Source organism: Clupea harengus, unplaced genomic scaffold (genome assembly GCF_900700415.2).
Source record: "Clupea harengus unplaced genomic scaffold, Ch_v2.0.2, whole genome shotgun sequence".
Taxonomy (NCBI): Eukaryota; Metazoa; Chordata; class Actinopteri; order Clupeiformes; family Clupeidae; genus Clupea; species Clupea harengus.
Window position 1 is genome coordinate 3061 of NW_024880404.1, and position 21923 is coordinate 24983.

The following is a 21923-nucleotide window of genomic DNA, read 5'->3' on the forward strand; positions in this document are numbered from 1 at the left end:
CTGTTACCACAAATGGGGAGCCCAGACACCAGCTGTCACAGTCCGGCCGGTTGATGTAAGCCCTTTTCTCGGCGAGCCCTGACCGGTTTCAATTACAGGCCGACCTCTGACCCTGACCGGCTAGTAACTGAGCACGCAGGAGAGGTGGTGGGCTTCGCCGCTAAGCCGCTGACTGCAGAGGCGGAATGAGCCTCACTTCCATTTAATCTACTGAGCTGTGGCACCTCTTTTTTTTTTAAGGCTAATGAGCAATCTCTAATGTACATGCTGTGAGGTGAATGCATCAACATTTCACATTACAGTGGGCTTCACTGTGTTACACATGTGCTGCTCTGTGTGTATGTGTGTGTGGAGAGAGAGAGAGAGAGAGAGAGAGAGAGAGAGAGAGAGAGAGAGAGAGAAGAAAATGAATGGGGGAAAAGGAGTGTGTGTGTGTGTGTCCCTGAAATCAGGAGGGGGCTTGACATTTCTCCAGTCTTGGGGGTGGCTGCTGTTCAGTGTAGATAGGGCCACCCCTCTGACAAGCTGCTGGGAAGCCACCTCCTCTATCCCTGCTAATGCCCTTTCTGACCTTCTGTCTTTGGGCAATTTGGAGATGCCAAAAAGAGACAGCTGCACTTCAGACTTCCCGCCTTTCGCCCTCTCTATTCCTTGTTCCCTCCCACTGTCTCTTTTCTCTCTCTCACTCTCTCTCTTTCTCTCTCTCTCAACCCCCTGCCCCCATTCCTCACACAGAGGAACACCCCAAGCCAGTCCACTGCTCAAGGCATGGCATCCAAATACCTAATGATTTCCCCCCCTGCAATGGCGAATGGATATCGAAGGAACTTCAGGGATCTATACATTACAACATTTATTTCTCATCACATACACTTAAAACACCTCCTATTTATTAATAATAAATTCATGTTACATTTATAATTACTCATTTAGCAGATACCTTTATCCAAAGTGACTTACAATAAGTTGCAAAACTGCTACAAGCTTACCTTATATAATAGTAACATAGTGAAATAGTTTATGTAGTTTATGTGTCCTAGCCATCAACTCTTCAGAGGACAATGTACTCTATTAGAGAAAGCTAACATTAAAGCAAGCTGGCATTAAGCAAATTATGCATATAAACAGGAACTCATCTCATAATATATGTCCTTTGTGGAGTCCATGTTATATGGTGATTTGTATTTCAAGGAGACAAACAACAAAATTCCTCAATGTTACAAGGGTGAAAGGAATCAGTTTAAGCTCTGCTGCTCTTGCTAAAAGATGCTGAGGCTGGCAGCTTCCCTTTGATTCAGTAAGGAAGCATACTCTCCCTAATTATGTGAAATTATAGGGTCAGGTTGTGGTATCAAAAGCTTTTCCTTTCATTCTCTCCCAAAAGTCTCTATACTTCTTTTTCTTGCCATCTTTTTCCCCCCACCAAAACATAAAAAAGAAATGTGCAACATCTTTGTTTTGGAAAAAGACATTAAGAATATGCTGACTACACTCAGCTTCAAGAAATAAATTGAAATAGGGTGAATGCAATTAACTTTTTGATTAATATCTCATGGGGAAGACATGCACTGGGCATGTTTCAGAAAATATTATGGTAGACCAACTATGCAAGAGCTCAACCTTACAGAAGGCATGGATGCATTGGCCAACCAAAACACAGAGAGAAGATCAGATGATGCCACAGAACATTCAAAAACCGCTTGAAAGCTACATTGTTTTTTGTTTTGTTTCTTTGCCTTGAGAGACAGATCCAGTTTAATGCCTCTCTGACTCCTCATTTATATCTGTGATTTTTAATCACACGTACAGTGCAAAGAAAGAAAAAAACATTCGCCAAGATAATTACACTGAAAGTCAAAAAGCCGCCATCTCGAGGAAACCAAGGATTCAGTGAGCGTGTGCTTATTCATTTGTGGTGCTGCATGCCACAAAAGGTTAATGGCAGAAAAAGACTGCTTCACACAACCCGTTGCACAGAATGGCGGGAACAGCTGGAGCAAAAACAGCAATTGCCCAGAATTTCTATCAACTTGGCAATACTCCAAATCAAATTTAGCTTTTTCCCCTCTTTACAAGAAAAAGACGAGTCATAATGAAGCCTTGGAAACAATGTGGAAGATAGAGATCAGGAAAACTGCACGGGGAATAAGGAATGTTTCTTTTCTTCACTCGTATGTAATTGTTTATCAAACACAAAAAGGCCACATATCTATCAGCTGAATCTGTCTGCACTGTAGATTAGCTATCTCACCCAATCCATTTTTTTTTCAATTAGTGTCAGCACTCCAGAAAACTGTCTAGAGTCTTTCTAACACGCTGTCAGTGAGAGCAAAACTAAAATGCCATCTGACCACCAACAGCACATTTCACAGTTTGAGTGAAGGATTTATTGACAAGTACTCTGCAATGCTATGCTATGTCTTCATCTGCATCTAATGGCTCAGATCTTGCTGTGTGGCTGAACTGAATCACACTGATGCACATTGCAGCTTCTCAAGTGGCTCTCTAAAAGTAAATGGAAAAATTCCTTACCTTCTTTTTGGGGGGTACTTTGTCTTCCTCCTTGGCTGCCTTGTTGTTCTTTCCATGCTTGGCTGTCTTCTGCTCCCCGGGCTGCTTGATGGTGATGCGAATCTCCGGCGGGCATATGTAGTTCTCCAGGTTCTTGGGGGGCTTCTTGGCACGTTTCGTGGTCTGGATCTTTAGTTTGAGGCTGCCCTCCGAAAAGCTGGCCTCTTTGATGGAGAACTCCTGCTCCTCCATGCCGTCCGGCTGCGTCCACTTCTCGCTGTCAGCGTTCGAGCTAGCGTCCACGTCCCTGCCCAGCCCCAGGTCCTCATCCTCCTCCCGCTCCCCGGGCAGCGTGAGCCCCTTGGCCTGGGTGGGAAGCAGGCTGCTGCCGGTGAGCTCGGCCAGGGTCGCCCTGTTGATGGTGCTCCCGGACGGGAAGAACTCGGCCTCGCTGCCCGCCTTTTGTCGGGCCACCCGGGACAGTTCCCGCTGCTCCATCGCTGACCCCCAACGTGTGTTTCGGGAATCGGACACCAGGAGCAAACTCGGAAAAACAGGTGCGCCACCTGATACACTGGCTACCCTCTCCGACAGTGGGGATTGCAGACTGTTATTGCTCTCTGAATCTGATGAATCTCACAAGGATACAGATTTTCCAAGAAGAAACTGTAAAGGGGTAAGAAAAACAAAAACAAAACACAAATAAGGATGAGAACCTCCCCATTGTCATGTCAGAATTAGCAGAGAAGTCCACACTGCACAGTCTAACTCCCTTGGCATCCAAACCAAAGAGCCAGACTGCGCAAATAAATGGCTTACCAATTAGTGCAGCACACAACAACAGTGAACATCAGTTATTCTGCACCGCGTCCCTCAGACACATAATCCTTGTATTTTTTTCTTCTTTGGGCACAATTCCTTTCATTACAGTGGGACATTCATTACACTGCTTGCTTAAAGCTAAAGCATAAAATCACTGGCGGACAAGAGCAGACTCCCATACATGTCTTTTTATGCACTATCTGGATGCTCTCAATTGAAGTTAAAAGCCTATCATAGGCTGACACATTAAATTCCCCACCACATACAACGTGGACTCCAATTCCTTGTGAATTCGGCTCTAATGTTGAGTTGAGTAATCACACTCACAGTGCGAACATATGAAAACAAGAAGCCCCTGTCAGAGCCATCCTCTCAGCGAGCTCTTCCCAGACAGCATGCAGATCTGCAACCTGGGCGGCTGCTACTATTGTGGAAAAGCCCAATTAGACTGCATGGCAACACTTCCAGAGTGAGCTGTTTTGCATCATGAGACAGGACAGAAGTCTCTCTTTCCCCCTTCCCTCTCTCTCTTGCTCTTTCTCCAGAGAGTGGGAAGTTTGTAAATTTCTCCATTTCCGACACTTTAAGGTCATCGAATGGGGTGATAGTGTGCATCAGGGTGCAGTACAGATGAATGAGCCGATATAGAGTGGTAGATGATGGTGGAGATATTTTGATGTTGCTTGTTGGCCACTGGCTTTGAATTTCGTGGGACGCCATTCTGAGCATTCGACTATAATTGAAGTGTCAATTTTTTTTTACTTCGGCTGGGCCAATGTGCGGTGAATTTTATGTGGTACATTGTGTGCTGAGGGCTTTTGCGCATTAGTTCATATGGTTTTGATAAAGAATGCCAGAGGGTTTGCCTAAATAAAGCTTAGAGGAGAACGAGAGGCTGACTCGGTTCCACAAGTATTACTCTGTGCTGGATGCGTATGAATCCAACACCAATATTTTTGCAGCAGTGTACCTTACAACTACCACGGACACGTTCCAATGCGGACTACCACTTAAATATGTCAAAGATCAGGCCAGAGGACAACGGGAATGTGGAAAGGGAGGATGTGGTATGGCTTCTTCAGTGTTCAGGATGTCACTGGGTATAATCATCTAATAATCCTCACATCCTCACTTTCACCACCACAAGATACCAGTGTAGAGAGTCTAGCGGAGAACTCTTCCCAGGGTATGATTTTACACGTCCGTTAGCAGTGTTCAAGCTTCAAAGTCCTGTAAGGTCCTGTAAAGTCCTCACTGATTCAAGCTCTCGTCACAGAACATAACATGTCACTGTTGCATAATGCGACACAATCAAAAATCAAAAATCACTCCCCAACAGTTCAAAGAATGTTCTACTGGCTCCCTAATCCATTCCAAACACAAACACTTTGCTACCTGCTCATAAAATGATCACTTAACAAGTTCATTGCTGCCATGGTAGTGTGCTGAGGGACATTCTCAATGTCTGGTACATTATATTATCAGCACAGTAAAATGTGATAAGATAACATAATGGATTGATTGAAAAGGTCTGTCCAACATGAAACGAGTTATTTCTTTTGATCGCCAGCACAGTAAAAACCTAGCCATAAATAATGAATGCCATCACAGTCTTACGCAGCTCAAAACTGGATTCAGACTTGGCATTTTTAAGAAGATGTATCTATCTCTACCGAGACACACTATCAAATCTAATACTCCTTTGGAATTCTTCTCTATGCCCATAATAACACTGTCATAACAATAAGCAGAACCCCTGAGAGGTTAAAAAAAACCACACATTCATTCCTAGGGGGAAAAAAAACTTTGGGAAGAAGGTCAAAGGGCCTCCGTGAGTTGCAACAGTTTTCTTTCATGAAATGGGGACCTCCTTACTGGTCCAGGAGTGCCAGCCATGTTATGTCAGCATTGATGTGTATTGACTGAGAGCTCCCAGAGTCTGCTCCCCTCCCTGGTGTCGCTCAATCAATCAGCCTGCTTACTGTAAATGGTATTGGTGTTGCTGGCCTGTGGTTAGACCTCCTCTTGGTCTTTCTCTCCCTCTCTCTCTCTCTCTCTCTGAGGCAGGTGGCAACTGTAAAACTACTGACAGCCAGCCAGCCTCTTAAAAGTGGTTTTCACCTTCATACAGTATCGTCTTTTTTGGGGTGGGAAACAAAGGCATTTAGGTGGCTTGGCTGCAGCTGGGTTGGCAGAAAGCGTAGTATCTGGGGCAGAGCATCACACACACAGCACGTGCGAAAGGATTTCGTGCTGTCATGGAGCCCTTTTAAGGCCATGAAGCGAGAGGCCTCAGGTCGACTCACAAATAGCTCAGCCAAACAGTCACACATTCACAGGCTGCTAGCAGACACCAAGAGATTTAGGGGACCAACACCACCTAGCATATCAAAGCACAGTCTGGCACAGAATATAATACTGCCATGGATTTATGTGTAACACAATGTAGTGTATAATGTTGTGTAATGCAGCACTGGATTGCGTAGTAACATTCCATAACACCATAATGTACAGTATGGGGTATGCATATGTAGTTGCACAGTGTGTGTGCCATTGCCATGAATGTATGTACATTATACAGTGCATTCATCCACTATAATTGATTGTAATATGGCATAGTGGATTGCTTCAATTGTGACAATGCCACAAAAACGAAACATACCATGACAACACTGTCATGTAAGTTAATATCCTGTTTATAGAAGGCAACTGAGAAAAGAGCTCAATGGAAATCTGTTTTCCACTGCCCAGCATAGTATAATTTGTGGTTGTCTTGTTACATATAATTCATCTCTTTAGAAGAAAAAAAAACACCCACACTGAAAGCACAGTAATACTTGTCGGATAAAGGCCAACCGGCGCATTCAAAACCATTCACACGAGAACATTCGACAACAAGGCTATGGCCAGAATAATGAGCTTTATGCAGTCACATCACACCCCCTGGGTGGAGGGGGAAGTGATTTTGTCCCCTTGCACCAGTAATCGGCTCCTCTGGAGTGGCAGGCTTGACAGCTCTCTGGTAGGAGAGACACAAATGCTTGGAAGTCCTCCACGAGCGAGTCAATTCATCACTCTGGCCACTTTTGCTCAAGACTGAACTCAGACACTATGTGTACAATTGTACAGACATGCTATCCAAAGATTCCATGCAAAATGCCATTTTCTGCATGGACTTATAACTCTCCAAAACATTTTCTTTTGCTATTGACCAATCGATTACAGCTTGCTTTCATAACTACTATATTTTGCTGTGCTTTCTTAGAATTACTGAACAGCTTTCATTTCTACACTTAATTGTTTAAAGTAAAACCAAGAGACTGAGCTGGAAAATGGAAAACAAAAGGAGGAAATAAAGATAGACACAAAGAGAAAGAAAGAAAGAGTTTGCCTTCCTCCAGCCGTACTCTGCCAAAAGGTGTTCTTGTTCAGATATCCAGCTAGAAATGGCTGCCAACAATTAGATTTGTCCTTGGATATCTCTTCGCTTTCCCTTGTCTCCTGTCATGGTTTGGCTGACGTCCACTGAAACTAGCCATATCCAGGTCCAAGAAAAAAAAAAAACAATTGTCGACAACCGCTCAAAAACTATTGGGCCCAACCCTTTTTGGAGTCTGAGAGAAATGAGCTGGGTTTGTGAAATAAAGCAAAGACCAAGCCCGTGTTAATGAGAAGTTCTTTGTGAAAACAAATCGGCAAGTTTTTTGTGCTAATTGCCATGTAAAGTTCCAAGTTTTCGTTCCTTTTTGTACTGTGCCTGACAATGAATTATTTTATATGAGGTGTATGTTTAAAACATTTCTCCCATGTTCTGCCAATTTTAAAAATAGCCAATTAGCAAATCCTCTTAAGGTCTGCTTATTACCACACAACACCCATGTGAAAACTCACATAAAAACCCTTGTTTCTCCAGTATGACCTCTAGCATGAATGCAAGTATCAAGCGAAAAAACACACACAAACAACTGAACTTGGCAGAAAGTGCTTCTATACTGTGGCGTCATGGACACTCAGTGGGTGTCACTGTAGAGCCATGATAGAAGGAAAACCCTCTGAAGTAGTAGAGGTGTAGTAGACAGTTCTTCAACCTGGAACACCAGGCTAGTGGCAGTCACTTGAGTGGAAGGGTCACAAGAACAATCTTGAACTGTTATGTTTTACTCGAGTTTAGATCAAGAACTGTCAAAAACTTCGGGAACATATGGAGTATCACATCTATCAGGTTAAATGTATCGACTCTAACATGAAGACTAGCACTTTAAGAGTTAATATTTACATTATCAAAGGTGTATTCTCTGCAGTCAGAAGTGTGGGCTGTTAATCTCCACTGTTCGACTAAACTATGGAATGACTTTTGTGGCTACTATATAAATACACAGAAATATGCCCTAAGAGAGTTGTCTCTGAAATTCACATATTCTGATGTTGCAGTTTTAACAAGATACTGGCTTTTAAACACACAATGGACAAGTTTTGGATCTAATTAAGCACTGAGTCAAAAGTGGGGAGGAGCAATGGGTTAGCAACTTGACCACTAAATGGCCAATTCTTGCAGGATATTTACAAGCTCTGTCATTCATGAAGGCATTTGCAAAAACCTCACAAGCTCATCCGAGTCATCTCAGGACATGTGAAGCACCCAGGCAGTTGTTTGTGGTGTGCATGTGACACTGAGTGATTCAACTCAAGGGGGACTTTTTCACAGACACAGCCCACCCCTCCTCTGCAGTGAGTTATTGAGTAGGCTAGAGATGCTAAAGTGTTGTGGCTAAGAACGACAGCAATAGGTTGTGTTGAACAGAAACTGAATGTGCTCATTTCCGCCTTGAAGGTCACCTGCCATTGTGGTGGTCCCTACTGCCGACATCTTCAGCGACACAGCTTCCTCTCCAGCACACCTGTGACAATCTGCATGGTAACAAGCTTCATGACACAACCTCTTATCTCGTTGACAATACAGGACTGGTCAATAGAGGAGCAAAATGTCTCATCAAAAGTAAGCTTTAGCCAGTTAAAAGTTATATTTAAGACGAAAAAGCTCAGATTTACAGTCTCCCAGCTGAAAACAGCACATCCCATCAGCATCCCATCAATGCTACATGACCTTTCAAGAGTTGGAAGTGACATGGCAAGCCATGCTGGGGCACCGAGAGAGGAGTAGCATGTAGGCTACCATCAACCCATAGGCTGCAGAGCGCTACAAGCTGTGTATAGCCTAAGAGGGTATCTTACCAGAGTTGATAACACCATGGAAAAACTAATTATATTAAAATTAAATATCATAGGCTAAGTGAAGACATCATTTATTCTGACAATTAACTTTCCACTCAATCCTTGCTTGTGTCGGTTGTAAGTATCGCTGACAGAAATGCATTATTTTGCTATTGGTGAATACCGGCCTGCGCACACATCATGGACTCATATCAGCATGCCTGGTTAATTAAATTAGCGGGAAACTTAGGCTACTTATTTAGTGGACCAAACTCTAGGGTAGCATTTGAAAATCTCTTCGTTTCTAGATAAAACAATATAACTCCCTTAAAAACAGAGTGTAGAAATGCTCTTTAGCCTAAAAATGGTGCTGCCTCCTCACAAGGGCAATTAGGCTACATGCATATTAAGCCCGGCTTTTGCATACAAATTTTAACATGTAACCTATTAATGGGTAGCATAATAGATGCACAGATTTTTCACTTTGCTTTGCAAAAAAACCCGTGAACTGTGATTTCGCAAAAAAAAAACAAGTGAGCCATTTCCAATTTAACAGCTTGTGTTCAGTGTTGAGTTTTTCATTTTACACATATCACTTAAATCTTATTAACATTACATTTCATATAATGAGGGATGGATCTTGCAATACACTTCCTTAGGCTATTTGCCTAATGAATAGCCTGTTACCAAAAATACAGTAGCCTACCGCTCTTGAATCCAAGAAGATATAACCTTAGTATATGGGAGAAAACTTACCCATGTCCGATCGTTGTGTTCGCAAGGCGTTCGGTGGGTAGTTTCAATGTATCATTTAAAATCCATCCAGTCAGGAAGCTATTATATCATTTCCACTTAAACTGACATAGCCTTCTGCAATCTGTCAAACTGGACGCGGCTTCAAAACGCCGTTAAAACAGTAAAATGGCGTCAACTGAGTGCTCAAAATAGACACAATTTAGAAACGATCAATTATCAAATCGACAGGTTTACGAAAATTAAACGTGCCAAGGTCCTCTGCGTTGAACGATCAAAATGCGCAATCGCTCACTGATGAACTATGCAATTTATCAAGCCAGGGTGCAAAAAGCCCTGCCGTGTTGCTGGTCAGAGACCTGCATAGCTTCCCTCTCAAATCATAGACTTGGGGGTGGATGAAACTGCTTCACTGCAGTGAAAACAAACCCGGAGAGAAACGGTGTTAGTATCCTTTAGTATCCAAAGTCCCAGCGTAACGCTTCCGAGACGTAAAGACGTTGTAAAAGTGATTTCTTTAAGCTTCTTTCCTCGTTTTGGTCAGTCGGAGTTCGGGATATCTTCTCTTAAGTCCTTTACACTCCTTCTCTCGCCAGTCCCGCAGCAGTTTTTGATAATGATCTCACAGTAACATGCACTGGACGCTGCTTCAAGCACAGGCACAGTGCTCTATGTCGCCTCTACCTGTCAGTAGAGGCGCACCATGCAAAGCCTACATAACTTCAAATTCTCCTTGGAGAGATGACCACTTATAACGAGTGTTTCTATGGGCTATTAGGCTATTTCATCATGACAATTAATCATTGTAATATAGTGTCGCACAGGCATACTTGAGGACAAATTTAAATGATATAATTATGTACCCTAGTGTTTAATTAGCCTTTGTTTAAGCTACTCTTGTTTTACATTACCACAATGTAATATTATAACAGTAATGACAGCCTGGCTGTTTCAATAATCTTTAACAATGAATGCCATCAACATTTTAAATAGACATTTAATTGGGCAGGTAATTGCACTGATATTTTAGGGTACATACAACACATTGGCGAGGAAAAAAAGATTCCTTCATTTTGGCTAGGCGTCTGCATTTTTGCGTTGATATTTCCATCAGTGTTAGGTTTACCAGACGTGAATTGAATTTGAATTGAATAGTATGAGCTCGCATGATTTATCTCCCCCTAGTGGAACTAGATGTTTCTCGTCTTGGTGAAAGATTATCCACATTTTTGCCATGTGTGAGTGCCGTAAGTCATGCTTTACACTATAGCATAATAACTCGTGGCAAGACACACCTTGCAGTCCATAGAGTTATAGCTACATCTTAGAAATTATAGCATTGGAATAAGTTAATCATTGGCATCATGGCACAAAAAGCACTGGGTTCCTGCCCTTTAAAAAAAGGGTAGTTTTGAAGGATAGAAATTAATATCCAGTTTTACTCTGCTGATCACATATGTGGTTACAGGAACACTTGTGCTTGATACTGGATGTCGGCTTGTTTCTGAAGGTCACTGGAGGAGATTCACTCTTTTTCTCAGTTGTCTAAAAGTCTCTGAACTCAGAGCCAATGGAATATACAATTATTTGCCACATTAGAACTGAAAACAGACTCCCAGCTCAAGTAGATGTGACAACTATATCACAGATTCAGACTGGTTCCACGCTTCCTTTTGCCTGCTTTCACGGCAGAAATGTTTCTTTGACACTATTTTCAAAACACCACAAAGACATAACATTTTATAAAAGCATAGCTCATTGTTCGCACTGTTGGCGAGGAGCCATTTAAGCAGCGTTAGCAGAAGTTGCCAAAAACTGCGCAATATTACAGACACAAGCAAGTTTTTCGGGACTAAGAATGTGCCCTGACCCTATAAGAGTGGCATCCACAGATACACGGCTGCCTCTGCACCAGCTATGACCCTCATGCAGTCTTGATCATCACATCTTATCTTGATGGGTCCTGGCTCGAGTTGGCAGCTGTTTGTGCCTGCAAGGCTGATAGACTTACCTTTGTTAGAGGGTCAGCTATGTTGCTGCTCTAGTTTACAGTCGTTGTTGTTGAATAGCCTGACCAAGAAGGTAATTGCTAAACTGGGGGGTGGCTATGATATCACAGAAGAACTTTCTGTTTAGACTAATTTAAAAAGAAGGATGATTGAAAAGTTAATCATCATAAAAAGACAGGTTTGTCAGTCATCTGCCATACGCCACAAGGTATTTCTACCACCAGGGCCATTGGTACTGGTTTGAAAAATGTGAACTGCATCTGCATCTGCAGAACTAAATTGTAGACCAAAGGGCAAAGTCATACTGACAGGTATAAATGACAAAATTATGAACTACAACGCCATCCTCATCTGGTGTTCTCACGTTCAAATGTCTGGATTAAATTATGCTACTCCAATGTAAGCTGTGTATAACACCTTTATAACTTTGCATAAAACTGTAATAAACAGTACAGCATGTGTTCATAGACCCAATGTGCATAACTTGTACCATGTGCTATGGATATTTTGTTGATGAAGTTGAAATAATTAACACTAAATAAGCATAAAGGCTCCTGATCATTTCAGAACATTTGTTGCATTTGTGCCAATCGATTATATAAAACGATTCTGGAGACGCCTTCGTATCCATATTCTTAGCCATATTAAAGATTCAAAGAGTATATTTAAGAGTCATTGCTTAATTGCTACAGTATCACTGTATCACATGTTCATATGCGTTCTTGTAGCCCATGTAACATTGTTTATCCCTCTGAGAGAGTTTTGTACCATCTTTGGTAAATCAAGGACACAATAATGAAATGTCTGATGTTCTCTCCATAACATCTGGTAAGAATGAACGAAATAAGACACATATTAGGCTTATTACTGATGATGCATTTAAAATGGAAAGGGAAGTACCAAAGTGAAATAAACTGGGATTAGAATGAAAGCTTTCTTTCAATGAAACCTTCTTTGTGGATCTCGTTTCCTTTTGATGATACATGTGATTCCGTGAATGAGATTACTTTTCCTGGCTAGATGGTCAAAATGGGCGACAAAGCCTTAGCCTTGGGGACAAAAGAGTCTTTTAGCCTCTGGGCAAGGTACATAACCCAGATTTGAGACTGTGTAATGACTTTGCATTCTCTGTTCCCTCTGTTCTCATCTGCTGGTGGTATTTAAATGCACCCGAAGTGCTCTGCAACAAAACATCTTTTTTCCATGTAAACTGAGGCATATACTATATCCTTTCTAGTTGTGTTGATCACTGATATGCAAATGCACCCCACTTAGTTTCATTTACCACTAAAATAGCTCAGTGTGTTGAAGATCTCGTTGATCTTTTCTGTGTAGCCCACTATGTGGGAAGTGGGATCTTGAATAATTCTCTTACCCTTCTAGGCTGTTCACAGTGTCTGTTTGACGTGTCATTTATTTTTAATTTTTTTTATTTCTGTATTCTCAATCTTACTCATCAAATAGCCCAGAGCTACACCTCCTCAGTGTCAAAACCTTGGTTGTGAGATGAATCATCTAATCTTCCAGGAGAATGAAATCAAACATATAGTCAGTGAGTTCTCGTGAAGTGGAACACAGTTACCTCTGCATGTGCATAACAAAAGACAGAATGGCCACATTTGCAGAAGTGCACATTTATCAAAAAGTGTTGCAGTTAATTACAATACTGTTCAGCTATCCATATATAGATGTCCTAATACTTTTTTCCTGAGGTATCTGACAGTGAGTTGTTTAGCTCAAAGCATATCCTCATGTTTAAAAGCTGTCTGGCTTTCTGTTTCTGATCAATATTTTGCAGTATCGCCTCCCCCATTTGACTGAAATAGCCAAACATGTAGAAATGATTGTTCAACTACAATAACAACCCCCCCCCTGCAGACACTTTTGGAGCTCTCTGCTCCTGAAGCAGTACAAACAACCTCAAAACAAGCACATATTTTTCACATAATAATGACCTTTGCTTAATTTCATCAAAATAGGAATGTGTTTTAGCCTGACTGTAATATAAACTGTTGACAGTAAATCATCATGGTTCATGATGGAATGTTCTCCCTTGCTGTCACGAAAGCACTGGGTCCTTGTAATAAGGAACTTATTTATGGCCTACTTCCAACAAGATGTCAATGTCTCTTTCTCCCCACAAATGATGAGGAATACTTTTTGTCTACACTGGTATGACTAAAAAACAAAGTCGAAATTATTAGCATGTCATACAAATGAATGATGGACCTAGCATGCACTTTGAGTGTTTCCCCTTTCTCGGCTGTGGTTTCCTGTTTGATGGCAGCATAAGGGTCCTGGGGATTTCTGCTGTACAATTTTATTTATTCTCTTTTTTGGTTAAACAGTTTGGAAGAGAGGGCGTAGAAAGTTATTTTGAACACAGAAATGAAAGATGTGGCTAACTTTCAGCGCAAACAGGTTGTACTTCATTAAATTATAATGTACAGTATTTGTCCAAAAAATAGGATCCAAAACAGAGGTTATAATGGGAGTAGTTCCCCATATTCCCATTTATTTCTAGATTAATGGAATAGGATCCACTACCCATAAACCTCTGTAACTAAGTTTGAAGTAAACAATGTCCCATATTTCCCTCTTTCAAAATGTAATAAGGGATGAGCATAACAATAGCTAACACAAGAAGTGTGCACTTAGGTATTACTAGATCACAGTCTTTCTTCTTTTTGGATGTGAGGCATCGTTTAAGTGGCACTGTTTTAAATGAATTGTCGTGACTGTTAGGAGCTTGAGTGTGATTGCATTTGGGAGGCACAGTGCAGGTTCAGCAACAGTTAAGCAAAATGTATCTGATGGGGTTAGTGCACAAAACCACAAGTGTGTTTATCAAAGTCAAAGGAAGTGGGCGTTTTATAAGAAAAGAAACTTAGCCAACCACTTCCTGTTGAAGTGGGAAACATTTGATGGCGTTACAAAGTGTACAGTAAACAAGTAGAAAGGCATAGAAAGGCGTGGGGGAAAATATGGTTTGGAGTTTTGCCCTAGTTTGTGACAATATTACATGACACAGTAGATATGAAGCCTTGACTGTATTGAATTTGTGGTAATACAGATCAAATTGAAAATTGTTGCTCAAAACCTCAGACCAGTGTTGCATGCAGAACCTTGAACTTTGATTAATCTGAAATGTGTTGCCTATGAGTTCAGAAGGTCTCTAAGCACAGAAAAGGTCGTATTCATTTTTTCACCAGACAAGCAAAGATGCACTAGTCTCTTGAATAACCTTCAGACTTTGGTGCAGTCAAAAGTCAATTACAGCAAGGATGAAGAATAAACCAATTAAGTTAGCAAGTTAGTGACTTACAAAATCCACAGAAGAAGTATCAGATTGGACATGTTTCGGCCTACGACTTACTAAACATTCATGCAGGTACAGCAGAACAAATCTGTGAATACTGAAAAAGGCTACTGTTAATCAATAAATAAATTCCAGTAAGTTAAAGTCAAGCACCTTATCTGAGTGGTGATTCTTTATTTTACTACTTATTTGACACTAACCTAGATTTACCTTAATATACATATGTTGGATTGTAATTTATCTTAATATATCTCAGATTGTGTTAACATGTTAACTACCTACACATGGTCAGTTGCCATTTGTTCAGATATCTTATCCTAATTTTCAGTAATGATGAATCTGATTGACACCTTCTCCTACTTAAGTCTTGGTTTGAGGTAACAATTTTGCACTTTCCATCCATAATGAGTACTGTGTGGAGGAAATGAACAGATAGTCAGAAATGTAAATAAAATAAATGATGTGTCATTCACACAAAGGAAACATCTCCTGTAGTCTATAGGAGCCTGTGGTTGGATGCTCCACAAGAAAGCGGTGACTGATAGGCTAACGTTTCTAATATCCAAATATGATGGCATAGACTATTAACATGCAGGCCTAATCCATATGTATTTGTCGCAGTTGCCTGACAACGAAGGCAGCAGAGTCAACGTATTTTCATTGACGAGGCTAATTTTCACCAGACTATCTTGCATGTTGTTAAGCTTAATAGAGAGCTACTGTCTAAATTAGGCTACCTAACCCATCGCAGGCTCCATCGAGATGTTTTAATAGTGGTTTAATTTCACAACACGTTAACGTAACCTGCCTGTTATAACTGAGGTAGGTCAGGGAGTCGTGCATGTTGCTCTGCAGGGCGCTCGGTTTGCGTGCGTTAACTGCGGTAACCGTGGCAAGGGAAGTTGAAGGGGGTGGTGCAGGGGCTCAAATGCAGTTGCCGGGCTCAAATTCAGATGTCGGGCAACAGGCTTTTAACTGAAAAGTGATGCCATCAGCCAAATTAAAATGGTTTTAAAAATTATAAAATGAGAAATATTAACAAAAAATGCCACTTATCAGGTGATGAGACTTGTGACACTTGACACTTATCAGGTCAGTGGGCAAAGGGGCAGGTGCTTGAGCATCACCTGGAGTATATCTGTCTACGTGCCTGGTTGGATAAGATTCAGTTGGCCCTTGGGCGCAGCAGACAGCAGATGACAGTACAATAACAAGGGCTCAGCAAAACAGGAAGGGGAAGGATTCAAACAGATAGATCAAGCATGAAGCAAAAAGCGCTATTGCCAAGCCACTGACAGCTTGAACTGAAAAACATTTCAGGTCAAAATAATGGCTTTTTTTGTGGATGAAGAGCAGTAACTGCATGCTCTTCATGATATAGGTAAATAATAAAGTAGGGTAAAGGTTAAGGAGTGTTGATTAGCTAAATTCATAAAATAACAGTGTGGGTCTGCTTGATCCAGAGGGAAAATAATGCATCTCCAGACTCCCATCACCTTTTCTGTAGTGTTTTCAACTTTGTGAAGTTGGGAGATGGGAGTCTCAAGATGTTTTCATGAGATGAAAAGTAAGAGGTTGCCATCTTACCATTTATCACTACATGAGTTGCAGAGCTAAAGCATGAGCACATAAGATGTGACTGACAGTGGTGTGTATTAAGATTAATGTAAAACTGCTCATTTAGATAATTAACCAGAGTTATTATACTGTATTTTGTTAATGAACAGAGGTTACTGGTTAACTTGTGCCGCCAAGTTTTTATTTTAGTCATACAACTGTGTCAATGACTTTTGCCACACACATGATCAAAGTGTCTTTTTCTGTCTAGGAAAAAAATGAGTAACCAGAGTCTTTTCAGAAGTGTCAGAAAACACCAACAATTTCTTGTCACACAATGTTCAAGTGTGAACTGAAAAGACCTTGAATTTTCGGCATGCCAGCAACTTCACAAGTATTGGTATGAGTGAGAAAGAGTAAGAAGGGGGACTCTGTGACTTCACCTATGTCAGTCAGTAATTTCAGATTTCATGTGTAAGAAAGACACCCATAAAAAACAAAGCACTTCTTCGATATCTCCCACTTAAAACACTATTAAAGTACTTCTTAAGTCATGTTCTACTGACATTGCATCATATGATATCATATCACATATTTATCTTTATCAATATCATGCATTACATTGAATCCAATGTTGTGTGATATAAATTATGAATATCTTTATTATGTTGTGGCACATCAGTTTATTAATTATATAGTCTCTCTCTCTCTCTCTCTAATATTTGTGTATGAGTCATTATACATGGGACATTTTACAGAAATGTTCACTTCTGGAATGGCAAGATGTCTGAAAGTGTAAAACTTAGACCACGTTATTACATAACTCATTGGCTGTATGAACACACATACATTCCAGTATACATATAATTGCAATATAGGCCTAACAAATACAAACCCACATGTTATTACTTTGACAGCACTGTTTGGCCAGCATACCATTAATTTATCTGCATCGAGTCCAGTACCCAATGACGAGATGAACAAAACTCACTCCTCTCTTCATTCAAGGAGGTAATTTCAGTCTAACAACTTGCACCAAATTTAGCACCACTAGATGATGCTATTGCTCAAGAAACTCTTGAAGTCAATTATTTATTTTTTTGAACCGGAAGTCATTCTGAATGACCTTTTAATAATCAGGAAGTTATTTTCAGACAAGGCAGTTTAAAGTACGAACATGGCGTTGGACGTGAAGTCAAGATCCAAGCGTTATGAAAAACTGGCTTTTCTTGGAGAGGGACAGGTATTACAAGTCACTATTGCACATGTTCCAAGTCCAAAGCATTTAGTGTATTTGAACTTGATTCCTTGTCTCATTCTTCCCGTCGCTAGCGTTAGCACTATCAGGATGCCTTCCTGGAGACAACAGTGAAGTTATCAATAAACCAAGATAGTACTGTTGCTATGTGAAGCTGTAGTCTACTTGGATCGCTAGATTAAAGTTTACAGGTTTCTAGATTGTAAATCATGAAACCGTTTACCCTGCTTACCACGTCTTTACAGAACAGGGGGTTTATAGTTGGGAAATTGAGACCTATTTTAATAATTAATCTAGAAATGAAGTTTCTTATTTGTTCGTTTATGTTTAAATGACGTGTCGCTTGTTAAAGTTTATGACTAGTTTTGTCTCCAGTTGGATTTACATGGCTGGGATTGGATAGTTTACATTCCTACTGGATTAGTGCGGAGGAAAACTTGATATGAGTGTTTCTGTCTGTGTTTTTGTTATAGTTTGCCACGGTTTACAAAGCCAGAGATAAAACAACAAATTCTATAGTGGCAATCAAAAAGGTAAGGTTATCTGTACCCAGAAAAATTGCTTATTCTTAACGTAAACCTTGGTTCTTTTTGTAGAATGATTTGCTTCAAAGTAACTTCTGCCAGTAATGTTTCGACTTAATGTTACTGAATAAAGATTCAGTGTCCTTATTTGTATGCAACACCATACTCCAATGTTACACCAACATCAAGCAAGAATTCTGGAAAATTTGAAGCTTGTTCCTTTGTGTGTATTTTCCTCCTAGATCAAAGTTGGGCACAGAACAGAAGCAAAGGATGGTATGTAAACCCCAGACACTATTAGCACTACTGACCTTGTATGCATATTCAGTTCAAATAGTTGACAGTCCATACATATCTGTAGACATGTCAGATTTGTTGCATTCTCAACAACTTACTTTTCGTTCCTGTTAAAGTGACTGTAGGGATGTACAGTAGGCTATTGTGTAGTCTGTACGGACGTGAGACCCTTGCCTTATTCTTGAATCATGTTTTGTTTCAGGCATTAACCGGACAGCTCTTCGGGAGATTAAGTTGTTGCAGGAACTGAGTCATCATAACATTATAGGTGTATGTGAGAATTTATACCAGACATTTCCTGTCACTCCATTTTGAGATTACAGCATATTCTAAAAATCTGCATTTAATGCTAATGTTTAAATACTGTTTTAACTATTAAGAATGACATTTTGGACTGATTTTTTTTTTCAGGTTAATTAGTGGTTTTGGCTATATAGCATTTCGATTTTTGTGTTCTCCTCAATGCGCATTTCAAAAGGCAAGAGGTGTGATTTCTTTGCTCTTGATTCCCACAGCTATTAGATGCGTTTGGACACAAGTCTAACATCAGTTTGGTGTTTGATTACATGGAAACAGATCTGGAGGTAGGAGATTGTAATTACTGCACTACATGCATCATTGTAAGTGCTGATGGGATGCCCTGATGTGAAGGGTGTGTGTCTGATGCACTGGTATATATCATGTGTCTATTTTCAGGTTAATGGGATTATGTGAAATTGAATTCCGGTTGTAAATGGTAGATTATACAGTTTGAAATGTACCTCTGAGTTGTACAATATACAACTAAGTGCAGCCAAAATTAGACCACACATTCCAAAACATGTATTAGTCTCCTTTTTAGTCTTCCTCTTATTCTTAGTATCCCATGAAGATCAAGCAGAAATGACAGTATTGTAATTAGCCTTTATAATATCCCCATGTAAGATTTGTCCCACTGAAATTGAGATTTGATAGATAGATAGATGTATACTTTATTTATTCCAAGGGAAATTCAGAAAAACTAGGATTAGGATTATTCAATTATTTAGGAAAACTAGGACATAATTTAGGATTACTACATTTTCTCTACATTTGCCCATGTGTATGTCATGATCTGGAGCCTCAGAGACAGCACTTATAGTGAGGAAGTATGCTGTGCTTCAGATCATGACCACTTCAGAAAGGCACTTAGCTGAATGTATGTTTATCCCATAGAACTCAGTGGAGTGCCAACAGGCTACACTCCCTGGATCTGGGCAGGGGCAACAGATTAAAACCAGTTAGGGTCGGTTATGAGCAGATCCCCTAGGGAAAAAATGCAGGAAGGCACTTAGGAAAATGATACCACTTCCATAAATGGCCTAGACTGTAATGCCATTATCAAATCAGGTGATGTATTGTTTTTTAAGAAACATTTAAATCTTATTTGATTCCATGTGCTGCATTACTGAAAACCTGTTTTGTGTTAGGTTTGAGGAGTAAGTGATCCATTACTCATGTAATTGTTTACTTGGAAGTCCACTCCAACTGACGTTACCCTTTCAGAGTCAGCCAGCCAGCTCTCAATCAATGCGTTTTGGATGCCATTCATTTCTAACCACTTGCAATGCAATCATAATGTGCCTCATTATAGGTTTGAGGTTACCAAAACAACTTGATTAAACTTTAATGTGTGGTTTTGATGGTTTTATTACTTTATAAGAACTGGATGTTCTTTGAGTTATACCATTCTGTTGAGAATTTGGTGTTGTCACTTAGGTAGGGAGAATGTGATGAAGTAATGGGAAATGTAGTTTTTATGTCTTTTGTATTCTTTAATAGCATCATTATGCGATATACGGAGTTGTCTGTTGTCGTGTCTGTGTATTCTGTAACCTTAGCATCTTAGGACAATATATGGAGACGTCTATTGGTTTTTACTGTTTTTCTTTTTAACAGGTGATCATAAAAGACACTAGCCTTGTATTAACCCCGGCCAACATTAAAGCCTACATACTGATGACGCTTCAGGGACTGGAGTACATGCACCATCACTGGATCTTACACAGGGTAAGATGTCGTCATAGGATGCACTGTAGGGTGCTGTGTAGTGATGGGATGCGTTGTAGGGTGCTTGAATACTATACTCGCTGGAACTTCCACACTTCCACTCCATGTGTGCTTATATTATAAAAGAAAAAAAACATTATTGGTTTTGGTGGATTCTTGTTGAAGTCCAAGTTTTAAAGACTCTAAAGAATTATATTGAGGTAACCGCTTCTCAGAATAGGTGGTGGGTCAGTATCCAGTTTCGTTCATTCAAAAGTCCTGTGGTAGCGTTTTAAGTTTTATGAGTAATAATAGCCTCTGTGTTAGTCATTACTTTTAGGATTCAACCATGATTATCAGCAGAGAATGAGTTTTACTGTATTTCTTTGAGTGAGAAATGGAACAAGTTGCTATTCACGACCAAAAGCAGAACAAAGTGGCATTTAAAAGGTCTTTTCAGTTGCCTTTGACGTAGAGGAACAACAAAGAGGATATTCTCCATGTGATGATGGTGGTGGTGGTGGGTGAGGGGAATTGGGATTGGTTGCAATTTAAAATCTGACTGATATACCTGATTAAAGATGTTCAGTAGAGGTCTTTTGTTGTTAAAGTATCCGTATAAGGAAATGGCTCATTGTTGTTATTGTCAGACATTGCAGATAGATACCTATAATATTTACTGGTGTATACAAGATAAAGGGGATGTGAATTCTCACCTGACGAAGGGAATTGACAACAGGCCTCAGAATCACATAAAAAAGACACCATGTAGTTAACTTAGCATATGCTTGTGGGTGGTTCATTATGTGGTATTGTACTAATATCTAATATCAAACTGAAGAATAAAAAAAAAATCCTGTTTTTCTCATTTGGTTTCAAATAGGATTTAAAGCCAAATAACTTGTTGCTTGATGAAAATGGGGTCCTGAAGCTCGCTGACTTTGGGTTGGCAAAAGCTTTCGGAAGTCCAAACAGGGTTTACACACATCAAGTTGTCACACGGTACTGTATCTTTGTAGTCTATTCCCCCAGACACTGACTTTGTTGTGTATTATACATTTCTATTAAGTGGTAATGTTACTTTGGGGGGAACAATCATGGATTTTTTAAACATTCTCCATTTGTTTCAGGTGGTACCGTGCTCCTGAGCTTCTCTTTGGTGCCAGGATGTATGGTGTAGGTGTGGATATGTGGGCCGTGGGCTGTATACTCGCTGAGTTGCTTCTCAGGGTAAGATCACAGTATATGGGGTCATGTTTTCAAAGTGGCATACTAAGCATTTCTCAGCCCTTGGTGAGCCATGGGAATTGAAGCCATGACCTTGGTGTTGCACATTGCAACCCTTATCTATTGAGATGCAGGAAAGATTTTAGACTTTACTTTTTAAATTTGCATTCTCTCTCCATTCTTGCCTTCAGTTGCCATTCTTGGCAGGAGACTCCGACCTAGATCAACTGACAAAAATATTTGAAGCATTGGGAACACCAACAGAAGAAACGTGGCCGGTACGTTTTTATTTACAGCAGTTGGCTCGCTAAACATGGACACTGGGCAATAAGCGAAGGAAAAGAGGAATTCCAATAATTTACATACACCCTCCAACAAAAACTCTTGACTGGTAGACTCAAAACACCAAAGATACCATACTAGTTTTT

General features: G+C 40.3%; 2 protein-coding genes across 2 annotated transcripts; one reads left to right on the top strand and one right to left on the bottom strand.

Moving 5' to 3' along the window:
- Nucleotides 1-379: 379 nt before the first annotated feature.
- On the bottom strand, nt 380-9983 carry LOC122132063 (SET-binding protein-like). Its single transcript, XM_042706826.1, has 2 exons — nt 9301-9983; nt 380-3177 (listed from the first exon to the last, which is right to left on the bottom strand). Exon 2 carries the CDS (start codon nt 3007-3009, stop codon nt 2506-2508), a length of 504 nt encoding a protein of 167 aa, XP_042562760.1. The 5' UTR covers nt 3010-3177; nt 9301-9983; the 3' UTR covers nt 380-2505.
- A 7339-nt stretch (nt 9984-17322) lies between these two features.
- Nucleotides 17323-21904, top strand: LOC122132064 (cyclin-dependent kinase 7). The gene is made up of 9 exons (XM_042706827.1): nt 17323-17425; nt 17914-17973; nt 18207-18240; nt 18464-18531; nt 18777-18845; nt 20179-20289; nt 21152-21270; nt 21399-21498; nt 21687-21904. The coding sequence occupies exons 1-9, from the start codon at nt 17360-17362 to the stop codon at nt 21804-21806; spliced, it is 747 nt and encodes a 248-aa protein (XP_042562761.1). The 5' UTR covers nt 17323-17359; the 3' UTR covers nt 21807-21904.
- The last annotated feature ends 19 nt before the right edge of the window (nt 21905-21923 follow it).

Excerpts from the sequence above, each read along its gene's own strand:
- LOC122132063 (XM_042706826.1), bottom strand. The coding sequence starts at position 3,009 with ATGGAGCAGCGGGAACTGTCCCGGGTGGCCCGACAAAAGGCGGGCAGC.
- LOC122132064 (XM_042706827.1), top strand. The coding sequence starts at position 17,360 with ATGGCGTTGGACGTGAAGTCAAGATCCAAGCGTTATGAAAAACTGGCT. Across the intron at positions 18,241-18,463 it reads CAGAACAGAAGCAAAGGATG|GCATTAACCGGACAGCTCTT; the intron begins GTATGTAAACCC and ends GTTTTGTTTCAG. Across the intron at positions 21,499-21,686 it reads TCGCTGAGTTGCTTCTCAGG|TTGCCATTCTTGGCAGGAGA; the intron begins GTAAGATCACAG and ends TCTTGCCTTCAG.